Raw genomic sequence first — 16,702 nt, forward strand, 5'->3', positions numbered from 1 at the left:
GCTCTACCTGGCATTACTGTTCGATTGTAATGTTCCTGCTGAAGATGTGAGTGTAGAACTCGCAAGAATCTGCCCATCGTGATTAATAACAGGGAGAGGGCAGCGTCGTACCCGCCACGCGGTATGTGAAGCAGAGCAGAACTTTTCAGAAGTATGTCTGGTGGAGAACAGTGATCCCGGCAATTTGCTTTGAGCTTGCGTTGGGAGCATTTTCTCCAACCTGGAGATTGAAAGGAAATAGGAAAGATAAAGAAGGATGCAAATAGGTGTTTATGTACCATCAAAGAGAGAGCTAAGTACAAAACCCGGCATAATTCCGAGTACACATCATTTTGCCTGTTTGTTTCCCAGTACTTCTAGGAAAAGTTACTTTGCTTACACAGGGAACGTATCAGCACGGTGCACTCAGTGTGCAACCTACAATTCTTTGGACCTTGTCTGTTTGCCGTAGTGGGTCTTGCAGGTGTTGAGGAGAAGGCACCCATCAGTTGCCAGTCTTCAAAGGCTGAGTCCTCTCCTCGTGGGGAAACGGGATTTAAAGCAAGTGTACTGAACCAGTGTCTGTTTTAGACACCAAAGGGCAAGATGAATTTATAATCCTATCAGGAAACCTAAGTGTAGGGAGGAAAGGAGCTGTGTTGCCAAATATCAAACTGTGTTCAAGTGTAGTGGCTCCTAAACTTTGGCCTATGTAAGAGTTACCTAGGGGCAGGGATGGATACATAGTTGTGGGCTCTGAAGCTCTAATAGTTTTGGGGGAGCATTTTTAAAGAAAAAGAATACAAATTTTAAAAATGCAAAATTGTATATAAGGTCCCATGGTTCCTGAAGCTAAGCTTCATTAATTTTACAGTAAATTCACCTTTACTTAGGGAGCATGTTAAAAGTTCCTGATTCATTCTGATTCATTATATCTGGGGCCCAGAAATCTGTATTTTCACTGTGTTCTGGCTGGGCTGACGTTAAGAGAACAGCAGTACCAACCAATACCTGCCTATTTCCCAACACATAAAACAATTACCCACATTTGCTTCATAACCAAAGCAGCTTCCTATGTCCCAGCACTTATATGTTAGCCCCATTTTCTCCAGGCAAATGACACAGGCCATAGAGAGAACACTTTCCTTCACTGGCTGAGAGTCAGGCTGGGATTCGGCTGCCTCAGGTTGCTGACCTCCCGTCCTTTGCCTTTTCCACAGTCCCCGGCACTGGCATAGCTCTCTGGCTCTCAGGCATTGACACTGAGGGGAGAAAATGACTGGTATTAACTTCAGGTCGTTGGTACGCATTTCATTATCTTCTAAACCTCATGTTAGGCCACTTAAAGAAAATCATCTCTTCTAAAGAAAATATTCTGTCCTGTTGGCTCTGTCCTCCCTAGAGAATATACAAGTACAGCAGAGGAAAGGAACTCGCATTTAGCAAGGACCTCCTATGTGCCAGCTATAGGACCACCTATAATACAGGATCTCAGTTAACCTTCATAACCACTGTAAGAGGCAAATATCATTAGTCCCATTTTAAAGATGAGGTAACTGAGGTTGGACAAGTCCAGCAACTTTCTCAAAGCCACTCAGCTAGTGAGTGTGAGTGGCAGGTCTGTCCAAACTCCAGAGTCTGTGCTTTTTCTTTTTTTCAAGGTTTGTTGTTTTGTTTTTGTTTTTTATTATAAATATGTCTTTATTGATTTCAGAGAGAGGGAAAGAGAGAGAGATAGAAACATCAATGATGAGTCATTGATCAGCTGCCTCCTGCACGTCCCCCACTGGGGATCGAGCCCGCAACCCGGACATGTTTCCTGACCGGGAATCGAATCCCAATCGTCTGGATCCTAGGTCGACACTCAATCACTGAGCCACACCTGGCTGGGCTTTGCTTTTCTAATTATGCCAACCTGCCTCTGGAAAAGGAGATTTTTATAGATCAAGCCCAAGGACCCAGTATATCAGCAAACTTACAGGACATGGGACTCCAAAAATGACAAACACTGTAATGGCAATTGCACTGAGCAACAGAGTGATAGCAATCAGAAATTTGACCACAGTGCTCCATTTCTTCCTCTTCTCTAGGTTTTCATCTGTGTCTAAAAGGAGAGAGGAATACAAGAGGGAGAAAGAGAATTTGAGAGAGGGAAGAGATTGACCCTCTGATTCGAAGTTCTCCTGGCTCACATGACTAGGAGGGGTCCAGCTTGATTCAGAGGCAGAGGCCGAATTTCCAGTTCAGACGTAGAGACAGGAGTGGGGTGGGCACCACGGGCTCTGCTCTAAACTCCTTTGCAGCCTCTTCCCAGTGAGTCACCTTCCCTGAGATTTGGAGTTTTCCATGATCAGGTATGACCGATTCCTACACTGCCCCCTTGGAAGGAAAAGGGGTAGGGGTGCACAAGGGCTTCTAAACTCATCTTCCATCAGCAGCCCTCTCAAGCTCTCTACCTAGAAAAGCACCTCCTGTGCTCCTTGTGGCTTTAGTGGGGCATAGGAGGAACAAAGGTGAATTACTTCTGGCTCATAAGCCAAATTTAGGGACAAATGGCTTAATATGCATCTTGTTATTACTAGTCTCATATTTATTTTTCTCCTGGTAGGAACTAGGATGTAGCCCAAACTAGAATATTACAGAATTTGAGTCCAGGACAGTTTAGGAAAGGCTGTTTCTAAAAACAGCGCACACAAAACATGCACTCGGTTGTTGTCATCACTGCAATGGTTGCTTAGTGTGTAAATGTCATCTATCTATATCTGCAATGGCTTGAATTACCTACCACATGAATACTTTTAGTCTGTCCCCAAATCTGGCTATAAGAAGAGCTCACTTATGTGGACGTAAAGCATTACTAACACAGTCATGTGCCCCTTAACAATGGGGATACATCACAAGAAATGCATCATTAGACAATTCCATCATTGAGTGAAAATGATAGAGTGCATTTATACTAACCTAGATGGTATAGCTACTATACACCTAAGCTATATGTTATAGCATATTGCTCCTATATAGCATGTTACTGTACTGAATACTATAGGCAATTGTAACACATTGGTATTTGTGTATCTAGACATAGAAAAGGTATAGTAAAAATACACTGCAAAAGATAAAAAGTGGTACATCTGTGTAGGACACTTACCATGAATGGAGCTTGCAGGACTGGAAGTTGCTCTGGGTGAGTCAGTGAGTGAGTAGTGAGTGAATGTGAAAGCCTAGGACATTACTGTACACTACTGTAGACTTTATAAACACTGTACACTTAGGCTACACACAATTTATAAAACAATCTGAGATTAAATCAAGCACATGAGAAAATGATATAGTCAAGAGACACAGCAAACATGGGATGTATGAGGCTGCTGCTGGCTTAACAGGGCATACTGTTTTACAGCAAACTTTTTTTATAAATAGAGTACACTAAGATAACGATAAAAAGTATAATAAATACATAAAGCAGTAACATAGGCATTTATTATTATCAAGTATTATCTACTGTACATAATTGTATGTGCTCTACTTTTATATGTCTGGCAGTGTAGTAGGTTTGTTTACACCAGCAACACCACAAAGGTGAGTAATGCACTACCTTATGATGTTACAATGTGACAATAGGAAATTTTCAGCTCCATTATACTCTTATGAGACCACTGTTGTATATATGGTAGGTCCATTATTGACCAAAATGACGTTATGCAACGCGTGACTATAGTGTAAAACTACAAACATTTCTGGGATCTTCTTTATAGAGAAACCTATGTTTTCCATAAGAAATGGAGCGATTTTCTAATGTAAACTCTGTGTAACTTCTCAACTTTCAGGAAAATCCTAGGAGACTCAGACTAATGTTGGAGCTAACAATGTTTTTCTTTCTGTTCTTGTCTCACCCCTACATATTCTGTACCTTGTTTCAAAGTGCTAGAAAAATCACCAATACTTGTAGTTATCTCTCCTTTTTTATTCGCTGGAGTTATGGAGGTGGTAGTGGTGCGAAAAATCTCTGACGAAGCCACCATCACTGGATAGACCTTACATTGGAAGATCCCTGGTAAAAAAGCTATAAAACAAGAAAGAAATAATTAAAGGACAACTGAGAAAACTTTACCCTGCCTTTGATTTTACCTGACAAAAAAAACCTACCTCTACCCAGGTGATATTTAACTTCTCACTATGGCCTCATTGACCTGTCCATAGGTTTAGGGTGTGAGCACCAAATAATGCCAAGGGTAAAAGAACCTAGAGATACTATTAAGAGATATGGATTAAAATCCCTTTGAGGCCTTTGACTAATGTAGGATCAGAATGGAGGAGTAGACCATATCTTGTTTGCTTATCATTCTTAAGGCCATAATAATAATAAGGTGGAGGGCGTAACACTGTTCAAAGTTTCCGTCTTTAAAAAAGGTGACTCCAAAGTCCAAGGAAGAAGATGAAATATCGTAATTTGCCTTAATGACTGCTGCAAGTCTGTCTGGTGGAGTCTAAGTCAACTATTCTGAGAGGGCCTGGGGAAAGCAAAGGGAGCTGGAAGAAGGGAAGACCACCCAGCTACATGCACTCCTCAATTTCATTCATTCAGCAAATAATTAAAAATGAATATCTATTATGTGCCAGGGACTGCTCCAGTACTTTGGATATATCAGTTGGATACATTCTATCAAGGGGACAATTAAAGGGGAGGAAGGGTTGAGGGGGGTAGGTGGAAGCAGACCACAGTTAGTACAGTAAATTTTATGGTATGTTAGAAAGGGATAAAGGCTACCAAAAAAAAAAAAAAAAAAAGTAGAGGAAGGTAAGGAAGCAGTCTGGAGTGTGGGTGGGCAGTGGTTTGGAAACATACAGTATAGGCTGGTTTCACTGAGAAGGCGGGAATTGGGCCAAGACTTAAAGGAGGTGAGGGGAATAGCCAAGCAGATGCCTGGGAAAGCATAGTGAGTCCTCACTAATGTTGTTGCTAGGCTCTTGGAAACTGTGACTTTAAGGCAAAATGACATATAACAAAATCGATTTTACCATAGGCTGATTGATATAAACAAGAGTTAAGTTCCTATGGCATATTTCTGGTCACAAAAACATCACCAAACTTCTAAAGACCCCAAACACTTCTAATATTAAACTTTGAAATAATATGAGCTATACATACATTTAATAAAGTTAATAAAAACAAGCAAGATAATTCTTTTCTAACCTGCTTATTCTAGTTCAGAGTCGAGAGTGGCTGGAGCCTATCCCAGCAACTTGGGGTACAAGATGGGGACCAGCCCTGGGCAGGAAGCCCTTCCATTGCAGGGCACACTCACACCCACCCACACTCAGACCAGAGCAGTGTAGACACACCAGTTCACCTAACGTGCATGTCTTTGGGATGTGAGAAGAAACCAGAATATGGGGGAAAACCCATGCTGACTGGAGAGAGCATGCAAACCACACAGACAGTGGCCCTAGTGGAAATCAGTTTTTCTCTCATCAATGTTAATAGGCTTCATCTGTCAATGTCTTTTCATTTCTGCCTAGTTTCTGAATTAATGTCCATCCATCTCTTTTTGATCTCATCTGCTAGGTAACTGAGCATTAAGGTGGAGCACGTTTGTAAACACAGCTCTGCATTCCCAGTGATGATGGAATTGCAATATTAGCTTTTCTTTGGCTAAGGATGTTTCAGCAAGAATACCCCACTTCAAGAAGATAAACAAAAATCCAGATTTATGAAATGGATAGTTTAGGAGATGATGCTTTGCTTTATTACAAAATAATTTATTTTAAATAGGGAGCATTAGGTGTATTATATTTAAATGGAAGTCTGTTTTAGAGATTATTCTGTAATAATATTAGCAGGTGAAAGGGCTATTTGAGAAGCCTTATATACTGCTTCGGAACCAAACCTCTGTACTTTGGAACCAAACCTCTGCTTTACATATGTAGAAATTAGACCATCTGGTCAAATCCCTCATTTGTAGCTATAGAAACTGAGCACTGGAGAGATTAAGTAACTTGTCAAAGGTGATCATTAATATCAGAATAAACATTTGTGTAATATTTCTCCTATCCCCACAGTTTCACAAGGAGTAAACAGACCATAGGAATTAGTTCACACCAAACAAATTCCAAAGAGCCTAATCTATATACTAAAGTGACATTAAAAACATTTACGTAGGAGAATGTGTCTGTCAAGTGGATCAGATAGGATGTTTTTCTCTTTCTAAATGTAAGGGTTCTTGTGAAACCTAACGCATCATTGAAAGCTTCTTGATTAATATATAGGGTGTCCCCCCGAAAATGTATACACACACTTTGAATAATTATAAAAACAGTGTTTATTAAAATACATTTCATTTTCAAAATTGAGCTATCAGCTGTTAAAGTGTGTATACATTTTTTGGGGGGGCGCCCTGTACAATCTAAGCAATAGGAACTAGATGGTGTAAATCTTATCAGAAGTGATCAAGTCCTGTAAGTCCTCTTTCATGAGAAATTACACAGTATTTATAATAGAGGATCTTGTCCTTGGCCAAATTCCATAAACAGTAACCAGTAGTCTCCATCTTACGTTTTCCTACATTGCATGTCGACTCACATCTTCTGATGACCGACTGTGCTGCAGTACATTTTATCCTTGTAATTTCACATTCCTACTTTGCTCTGGGAACATTTCCAGGAACTATCTTCTGTTTCTGGGACATCCTCCTGTGTAGACTGATGTCACCTATAATGAGCATTTCTTTATGACCTTATAAATTTGACCATTTACCTAATTTTTATTTCTACCCTACTTGGAGTCTGTCACCTCCTAGTACTCAGTGTAAGTTTAAGTCCAGAACAGGCAGTTTCAAATTTATAAATGGGACAATATTTCAAAAGTCCACTCATAAATTGGTTGTTTGCAATTCATCATTGTTCCATAGAAATGTATCTTGACTGATGTAATCAGGTCCCCAAAGTAACCTACAAACATCCATTTAATCTCTTTGCACAGCTCAAATAGTACAGGGTATTAAACCAGCGATTTTCAGCCTTTTCCATCTCATGGCAAACTAATTATTAAAATTCTGCAGCACACCAAAAAGGCTTTTTTTGCTGATCTGACAAAAAATAGGTATAATTTTGATTCATTCACACCAGATGGCTATTTAAAAAAAAAAAAAATGATTTCTGAGAGAGGAAAGGAGGGAGAGAGAGAGAGAGAAACATCATTGATGAGAGAGTCATTGATCGACTGCCTCCTGCATGCCCCCGACTGGGGATCAAGCCTGCAACCCAGGCATGTGCCCTGACCGGGAATCGAACCCCAATCTCCTGGATCCTAGGTCGACACTCAACCTCTGAGCCACACCTGGCCAGGCTGGATGGCTGCTATTGTGTTGACTGTTGTCATTTTTTAATTTGACAATCTAAGGGAAAAGAGGTCAGTGCCCCTGACTAAATAATCAGGTACTACATGATTTATAAATTCTTGCAGCACTCCCATTGAAAATCGCTGGCTTAAACTCTTCCTCCGTCCCTGGATTCTAGGGTAACCCAAAGCAAATTACTGAATTAGGTCAAGTTGATCTTTGGCACCTCTCTTCCCCCTTAATCTCCAAGTTTTCCTTGTCCCAAATCTCTAAGAGCTACTGTCCTTAATTGCTCTGAGTTCAGGACTGCATAGCACTATATCCAAGAAAGATTCATCCTGTACAAAGTGCTCTAGACTCTAAAATGACTTAAGTTCACTGTTGTCCGTCACACCTACAATTGACTCAAGGGGTGGGTGTCACAAGTTAGGACAATGTAAATCTAGTTCCACTAACATTGAGTGACGGAAAGCTCCCAAATACTGTCAGAGGCTTTTAAGGTTTTCGTTTGTTTGTTTGTTTTAATCATCACCCAAGCATATTCTTCCCATTGCTTTTCAGAGAGAGCTTTTCAGAGAGTGGAAGGGAGAGAGAGAGGGAGAGAGAGAGAAAGAGAGAAACATTGATGTGAGAGAGACACATTGATTGCTTCCTCCTGCACTTGCCCTGACTGGGGCTGGGGGTTGAGCCTGCAACCTAGGTACGTGCCTTTGGCTGGAATCAAACCCAGGACCCTTCAGTCCCCAGGCCAACTCTCTAATCACTGAGCTAAACCGGCCAGGACAGAGGCTTTTAAGTTTTTAAGAGTCCCCCCGCCCCGCCACACACACAAAAACTATCACCATGTGAATTTTAGAAAGTATAATAAAGAAGTGAAAACATTCATGTCATGTGAGGATATATAATTTACTATACCTGGGCCACATCCCAAGAAACTATCCACTTATTTCCCAGTCTCCAGTCCTCTAAACAGATTGTAGTTTTAAAAGTTTTTTCCCTATTATTCTACTTGTGAACCACCACTTTTTCTAAAAGTGTCAAGTTTTATTCCATTTTTCCAGCAGTGCAGCAGAAGCATCTAGGGAATTGCCTGTATGCAAGGTAGAACTGCTAATACCAATTTATTGATCATAAACTACTTAACAGAAAGAATGGGCGAGAGAAGGAAGGACAGAAGCAGAGAAACTTAAGGCTGAGGTCAAGAGCCATTGCTCAGCAACTGGGGGGGGGGAACAGGCATCTTCAGTGTGGGTGGGAGTGAAAAACTGAACAACCGCTGTGGAGGGTAATTTAGCAATATCTATTAAACTTTGGGTGCAGCAGTCCTGCTTCTTGGAATTTATCTTATTGATGAATTGCAGGTACACAAAGAAGAATGTATAAGGTCATTGCTTGCAGCATTGTTTGTATTTGCAAAGATTGGAAACAACCCAAATATCCATCCATAGGGAACTGGTGATAGTACAGCCATAAAATGTAATACTGTACAACTGTTACAAGGAGTGAGACAAATTTATACATATTGATATGGAACAACCTATAAAATACATTAAGTCAAAAAAAGCAAGGTACTGAATAGTGTGTATGGTATGCTACCATTTGTGTTTTTAAAATATATACATTCATATATACTTAGAGTGTCTCTGGAAGAAAACTCAGTAAGTTGTTAATAGTGGTTCCCTCAGGGATAGAGTACTGGATGACTGAGAGAGTGGAGTACAGGGGAGATTTACTTTTCACAGTAGAACTGTGTTATTTGAATATTTTACCATGTGCAGTCAAAGAAAATCAAATAACCGTTGTCAAAGACGACCCATCAGAAATGGAGATCATGCGGAAATTGCAGCATATCAGGACTAGAAGGGCCCTTAGAGATTAGAAAACTGAGTCTCAGAGAGGACATAGATTTGTCCGAGGAGAGGATAGTCCATTTTCTCCAGGCTCTAGCTGCTACTTGCTCTACCTGCGTTCAGGGGTATCAAGTAAAAGTCATGCCTACCTCCATCTCATTTTCCAATCTCACCTTTGCCAGTTAGAAGAGAACCATTATGAAACTTGGATGTGGGGGTTAGGTGACAGCTTGGGAAAGCAGTGTTGTTTCTGTGGGGAGCAGCAATGACTCTCAGGTTCTTTAGCGCATGCTTGACCTTTGGCCTTTTCTCTGAATATACAAGGTTCACTTTTACTTCACTCCCAGAGCCAAGGCACTGCAGGGTAGCCACGGTCAGATTTTGGATGAAGGTGGACCTGCTGGCTTCTGCCTGAGCTTCTGGAAAGAGAAAAGCCAGAGAGAATAAAGGAACCTGGTTCTTAATCTGAATGGCCAAACTACTTTATTGACTCTTTAAATTCCACTGCTGTACTTTCTTCTCTTTTTAGGTTAATTTCTTCCTCAGCATGTATGGTACTTAATATACAACCCTGCCTTTCTTCCTTCCTGCCATGGTCCCTTGAAGATAGGTGACAGCAGTAAATTCAGCCCAGATAAATGCTCTTAGATGGTCTTCTCTCATGCCGAGAGGGTTGAGTGCTGCCTCCTTCTTTCTCCACCCCTTCTGATTTATATAGCCACGCCTTAGGTGATAACAGTTAATTCAAAAATTGGTTTCCAGAAAGCCTCTTGGGGGGAATATATATCTTTAAAATAGGGTATTTGAGATCTGTCTAGGAATGGGGGAGACAGGCATCTTTTAAAAGTAAAAATTTTCTGGAATGGCAAAGTGATTTTTTTTCAGGAAGGGAGAGCTCATTCTGTACCTGGCATTAGCACATCCTTGATGCTTCTCACACCCTTTGGAAAGAGCCCAGGGAGCTGTTCCACTTGGCAACTGCTATCTCTGAATTCTGGAAGTTAAAAAAAAAAGTCAGGATTTACTGGGTATTTACTGTTTAGAATTCCAGGCACTGGAGAGGGAGACACAAAAGAATGCAGTTCCTTCTCATCAAACTTGCAATTGGTAAGATAAAAACTCCCCTCAAAGACTTTAAAGTGTATACAAGGAGAAGTTAGAGTAGTATATAGAAAAGTGTATACCAACCTGTTATCCTTAGGGGAAAAAGAGGTAAAATGGAGTTAAGTGAAGTTAATGAAAGACTAACTAACCTTTTCCTTCAAACACTGATTATTCTCTCTTCTCCTTCCTGTTCCATCTGCCTTCTTGTTTTAAAACTTTTGAAAGTATAAGTGTAACCTTGGACAAGGTATCTTTCCAGTTTTCCATGGAACCATAGGTCATAGTTATTTATGCTTTTTGGCACATAACTCACAGGGTATTGTGAGTTTTCTTTATTTGCTAAATTTGTTACTGCTGCACATTCTACTGTTTGGCCTTAACTCTGGTGTGCTGGTTATAGAGATGAAATGTTTAGGACGCTTTGAAAAATCATGTCTTAAGTTATCAAAGAGCAGAAAATGGTGCCATTTCACCTACACACCACTCTTTTCATATCTCCTCTCCCAAGAGCCTCCCCACGTATTTGGATGTAACACTTTAGAATGGAAGACAACATCTTACAAGGGGCTATGAATTTGGGGGCTTAGGTGGTGATAATACTAAAACTGTGACAGCACCCTCCAGGAAAGAAAACCATGTAACAATGGAAGGACTCTGAATGTTAGTTACATGAACAGGACAGAAGAATGCATCACATTCTCTGAAGACTTCTCGCCATGAAACACAACTATCTCTCTGAGTTGAGTAAGTTGCAGTCCTGCAAGAGGATGTATAGGATGACTGGAAAGCATTGCCTACTGAGTACTGGCTATATCTCTATCTGCTGGAATAGACCCCAAACATTTTCTAGGCCTCTCTTTGTATTTTCCAGGTTATTAGGCTAGAGAAGCACTTACCTTTCTTGTTGGCATCATAGGATGTAATGATTAGGCTGAAAACCAAGATGGTATCCATGTCAGCTTGAGTACATGCTCCTTGCAGAGAGAGTATGCTGCTTAATCTGTCACTGTCCCTTATAGCTTTGTCTCTAGGTGTTTTCACTGCCCTGGAACCAAGTTTGACCCTGGGAGAGTCTGGTTCCACCCTAATTATTTTGCCCCATTTCCTGAAGACCCAGGAATAGAGCTGATTGGAGAGAGGACCAAGTCTGCTTGTTAACCATTGACTCAGAAGGTCTTCCTTGACCACTGCTGTGCCAACATAAGAAACGGTAATTACCTAGAGGTTTCCCTAGGAGAAAGGGCATAAACGCCCAGTGATATGCTTTATAAATACTTGCAGGTAGACACGTAGACATTCAATAATGCTCACTGGCACAGGCACACAGACTTACACACCAACATAAAGAGAGAAAGAGATTTCTATTAAGGAAAGTGATTTCTAGAGTAGAGCAGGAAACTGGGACTGAGTAAGTCAGTGGGTTACACTGGAGAAAGCACTGACTAGGAATTAAGAGAACTGGGTTCTAATACAGGCTATTATTATTAACTGTCATCTCGAGAAAATTGCCTGATTTCTCCTCATCTCAATTTTTTCCTCTGTAAATGTTCCGACCAAATTATCTCTAGAATTCATTCACAGTTACACACATAGACTTACATTAGCACAGACGTACCTCTCTAGTTCTGTACATTTTCACACTCCTGAACAGTGAAGTGAGTATAGGTAGACCACCTTTCCATGACTATTGGACTGAGAGGGTGTGAGGAAGAGCTAAATACCCTAGATCAGGGGTGGGGAACATCCGGCCCACGGGCCACATATGGCCCACGAAATTGTTTGGTCTGGCCCTTACAACGCAGCCGCAGTTCCACCCATCACATTATCGGTGAGTTAATTAAATGTTAGACCAAATATAGCAGGCTAATTTTTAAGTTGATAATTTTGTATGGCCCGAGAATTATGTTATAAATATCCAAATGGCCCTTGGCAGAAAAAAGGTTCCCCACCCCAACCCTAGATGAATGATATTGCCTGAAGTTTGGTAAGGTTTTCCTAGACAGATAACTGTTGAAGATTTTTTTAAAAATGCACATTTTAGTAATACTCTGTAGACTTTGTGATAGCATATCTAGGTGGATCATAAAGCAGAAATGAAGATCTACTCAGATCCTCTGCCCAAGCCCAGAGCCTCTATAGTCTTTCTACCCACTAAATGTACTCCATTGAAGCCAACATAGGGTTGGCTATGTGAATGAAGGTTCTAGAGGCTGACACTCTGATTGATAATGATGAGTAGGGACATTCCATGAGGGAGTTCATGAGATCTGAGTCAAATCATGATTTAAATGTTACCCTGTTGCCTGACATTTTAATCCAGGTTGAATCTGGCTAAATTGAGCATCAGGGGAACTCTTGGAAAACAAAAAGGAAAGAGATGTCACCAAAGGACAACATGTTACCTGGAATGGGGACAGAGGAGAGGGAGGGGTGAACATTTCAGCCACAGTGCCTTTCATTTAGCAAGTATTTACTGTGGGCCTACTGTGGGTCAGACCTATTCCAGCAGTGAGCACAAGGCCAAGTCTTTGTTCACATGAAAATATGGGAAGCAGACAACAAGCCTGGTGAAAAAGAAAATAGTGCAAAGGGCTAATAATGAAATACAAGTACATATATGAGGTAATCAGAGATTGTGATTGTTGTGAAGCAACAACGATGAGGCAAAGGATTACTGACAGAAGCCACTTTAAGGAGGGTGGTCAGGGAAGACTTCCATGAGGAGGTGAAATGTGAGCTAAGAAAACCAAGAGAGTGGGTGTCATAGAAGCCAAGAGAGGAGAGTATTCCAAGGAAGAAATGACCAGCTGGTCAGGTGCTGAGAGGTGTGAATGATGAGAACAGACTGTCCACTGTATTTGACAGTCCTGTGAGAACAGTTTCAGCAGAGTGCTGGAAGTAGGAGAGGGCAGAGAGGGCTGAGAGGCAGTTGGAGGTGAAGGTGTGTATGTAATCTTTGCAAGACATTTTGCTATGGAAGGGAGCAGAGAAGTGAGGCCAGCTGAGTAGAGGGAACATAAGTACCTCAAATCTTCACTGGTCCAGAGCAGCACTGTCTCATTCTTTTCTCGCTGCTACAGTTGCCTGATTGGTTTTTGCTTACTATTTCTTTAACATGATTACATGGTTCTCTGCTTCCTTATAGTATCAGACACTTTCCCCTGTCACTTTATTTCAGATTTTCTGTGGATTAGTTCCTAGATGCCATGTTACAATGCTGCCACCTGGAGTGGTGGTAGGAAAGGATCTGAGGGCTTGCTGTTCTCATTCTGTGTCACAAGGTGGCAGAAGAGTTCACTCTTCCCTAAAGAGACCTTGTGCTTGGACGAAGATTAAGGACAAATGTTTACTTTTATCAACTCTCAGAACCTTCCCTTCTTCTTGTGTCTCGGAGGCCCAAAAGTCAGCCTGCATATTAGAGCGGTTATATGGTGGGAGAGCTATATTAACAAGTCACAATAACTATCAGTAGAGGAATGGACCCAGACTGTTTCTCTACTAGATATTTTGACTGGTTTTCTAAGTGTTTGGAATATCTGTGGAGGAGAGGATAGCTTACCTAATCTCCTTTACCTACAACAAAAATTACAAATTTAGGAAGGAAAAAAAGCTATAACATAGGTGAGTCTTATGATGTGTGCGGATGAGAGATGTGACACTGGAAGATATTAGGAAACTGGGACTGACTAAATGAATCAGGGTGGGTTTGTGGGAGGAGCACTTGACAAGAAGCCAGGAGGCTTACCTAGCTTCTAGATTAGACTGAGTCACTTTGAGTAAGTCATTTGACTTCTCTTTAATGAGATGGTTGGACAAGATGGTTTTAAAGGCCTCTTCAGCTCTAAAATTATTATCTCGATGCCGTATTCTGATACTCTTTCTTTTAAGGGTGTATGCTTTTTATATATTTATTTAAAATTATTTTATTGTGGAATATAGCATACATGTAGAAGAGTATATAGAACATAGTATATTTTAAATAATAACAATAACAGCAACAACAATAATAATAATGTGAACATATAACCATCACCAAAAGGAAGAAATCGAACATTGCCAGTATCTTAGAAGCTCTTTGTATGTCTGTCCTTCTGGTCACACTCCTTTCCTTCCTCCCAATCATTATTTTCCCAGGCTTTTTAAAAGTAGTGAACTATCTGTATATATATCACTAAATATTTTAATAAATCTTGCATGCTTTTGAATTTATATAAATGGATGGAGTATACTCTCTGTATTATTTGTTAAATTTATTTTCCAATTACAGTTGACATACAATATTATATTAGTTTTAGGTGTACTACATAGTGATTAGATATTTATATACCTTATGAAGTGATTGCCCGAATGAGTCTAATACCCACCTGACACCATAGATCGTTATTATGATATTACTGATTATTTTTTTGTGCTGTACTTTATATCCCCAGGACTGTTTTTATAACTGGCGGTTACTGCTTCTTAATTCCTTTCACCTTACTCACCCAGACCCCCAACCCTCTTTCCCTCTAACTACCAGTTTGTTCTATGTATTTATGTTTGTTTTGATTTTGTTTGTTATTTGTTTTTTTAGATTCCACATATGGAATCTAAAAAAAGTGAAATCATATGGTATTTGTCTTTCTCTGCCTTACTTATTTCACTTAGCATAATACCTTCTGGGTCCATCCATGTCATCACAAATGGTAAGATTTCATTCTTTTTATTTTTATTTTATTTTATGAGTTTATTTGATCCAAAATGAGGACATATGTTTGGGAGCAAGAGATTTCATTATTTTTTATGGCTGAGTAGTATCCCATTGTATATGTGTACCTTATCTTTATCCAGTCATCTATAGATGGACACTAAGGTTGCTTCCATATCTTGGCTATTGTAAATAATGCTTCAGTGAATGTAGGGTGCATATCTCTTTTTGAATTAGTGTTTCTGATTTCTTCATATAAATACTCATAAGTGGAATTGCTGGGTCATAAGGTAGCTCTATTTTTAATTTTTTGAGGGAACTCCATACTGTTTTCCACAGTGGCTGCACCAATTTACAGCCCCACCAGCAGTGCACGAGGGCTCCCTTTTCTCTACATGCCCTCCAACACTTGTTTGCTGCTTTATTGATGCCAGCTATTTTGACAGGTGTGAGGTGATATTTCATTGTGGTTTTAATTTGTATTTACCTGATTAGTGCCTGGGAGGACACTCCAACCAACTGAGCCACACTGGCCAGGGAGATGCTATGTGTTTTGATGTAAGCTTTTTATTATGCATAACACAAAATGGATACACCTTTCTTCATATCCTCTCCCAGTCACTAGCCTCATTAGGAGTAACAGTTATTCAGATTTTTACTACCACAAATGACTTTTGTCTATTTTTGAACTTTATATAACAGGAAACACACTCTTTTGTGTCTGGCTTTTTTTGCTTAATTTTATGTCTACAAAATTCATCCTGTTGTTTCATGTAGCAATAGTTTGTTCCCATTGCTAATTGTATGAATGCACCAATATTTCTTTATTCAATCTACTGCTGAGAGACATTGGGTTATTTTCAGTTTTTGATCATAATGAACAATGTTCCTGGGGAACATCTGAAAGTTTCTACAAAATTCATCCTGTTGTTTCATGTAGCAATAGTTTGTTCTCATTGCTTTATAATATTTAATTGTATGAATGCACCAATATTTATTTATTCAATCTACTACAGAGAGACATTGAGTTATTTTCAGTTTTTGGTCATAATGAACAATGTTCCTGGAGAACATTTGAAAGTTTCTCCAGAATATAAATCCAGAAAGGGAAGCTGGGTTATAGGGTATGCAGGGTATCTTCAGCTTTACTAATGAATGCCAAACTGTTTTCTAAGAGGTTGTCCTTATTTACACTCCTATCTGCAGAGTATGAAAGTTCGTGTTGTCTCACATCCTTCCCAAAGGTGCCAAAGAGCCTTTTCAGTGTGGCACAACCATACATACCGTCAGAGTGCCAACCCTTTGGTTGATTCTCAGAAGCTCAGACTGCCACAGTTGCTTCTATTTACTTGCTTTCTCCAAGTAAGGGTAGACGATTCAGATTATCCCTACATTCCGGATCACCTGCTCTGATACCCTGGGAATATTGATTCTGGGTGGGGTGGGTGGTGGGTTTAATAACACAATCATTCCTGAGCCAAGTGAGCATCCTTAGGCTATTTTGTTCTTGTACTGAACACTAGTAGGAAATGGAGGGAGACACAGAGAGAAAAGGGGAAGTAATATTTTCAGCATGCCTACTGTGTTCCAAGCTTTGTGTTAGAAACTTTACATTTTGATTATAACATTTACTCTAAAAACACCACTTTACAAGGTAGATATTATGTCTCAGTTTTATAGACAAGGAAACTGAGGCTCAGAAGGGGGTCATTTGCTCAAGGTCACAGAGCTAATTAGTGACAGTC

At 40.1% G+C, this 16,702-nt stretch overlaps 2 protein-coding genes across 8 annotated transcripts in view; one reads left to right on the plus strand and one right to left on the minus strand.

The window, feature by feature from the left end:
- ACACA (acetyl-CoA carboxylase alpha) overlaps positions 1–16,702 on the plus strand; it is a 219,909-nt gene that overhangs the window by 12,150 nt on the left and 191,057 nt on the right. The gene's annotated exons all lie outside the window — the stretch shown is intronic.
- Positions 146–11,224, minus strand: C17H17orf78 (chromosome 17 C17orf78 homolog). Its single transcript, XM_016210688.2, has 7 exons — positions 11,167–11,224; positions 10,074–10,160; positions 9,340–9,585; positions 3,917–4,042; positions 1,959–2,083; positions 1,119–1,241; positions 146–220 (listed from the first exon to the last, which is right to left on the minus strand). Exons 1-7 carry the CDS (start codon positions 11,222–11,224, stop codon positions 146–148), a joined length of 840 nt encoding a protein of 279 aa, XP_016066174.2.

This window comes from Miniopterus natalensis, chromosome 17, assembly GCF_054644295.1.
Source record: "Miniopterus natalensis isolate mMinNat1 chromosome 17, mMinNat1.hap1, whole genome shotgun sequence".
In the NCBI taxonomy this organism is placed as follows: domain Eukaryota; kingdom Metazoa; phylum Chordata; class Mammalia; order Chiroptera; family Miniopteridae; genus Miniopterus; species Miniopterus natalensis.

Bases quoted from the DNA above. Each gene is read 5' to 3' on its own strand.
- C17H17orf78 (XM_016210688.2), bottom strand. From the start codon at position 11,224: ATGGATACCATCTTGGTTTTCAGCCTAATCATTACATCCTATGATGCC. The intron at 10,161-11,166 runs GTAAGTGCTTCT...TTTAACTTCCAG, and splicing joins CTATGATGCCAACAAGAAAG to AATTCAGAGATAGCAGTTGC. The intron at 2,084-3,916 runs GTGATTTTTCTA...CTCTCCTTTTAG, and splicing joins AGAGATAACTACAAGTATTG to ACACAGATGAAAACCTAGAG.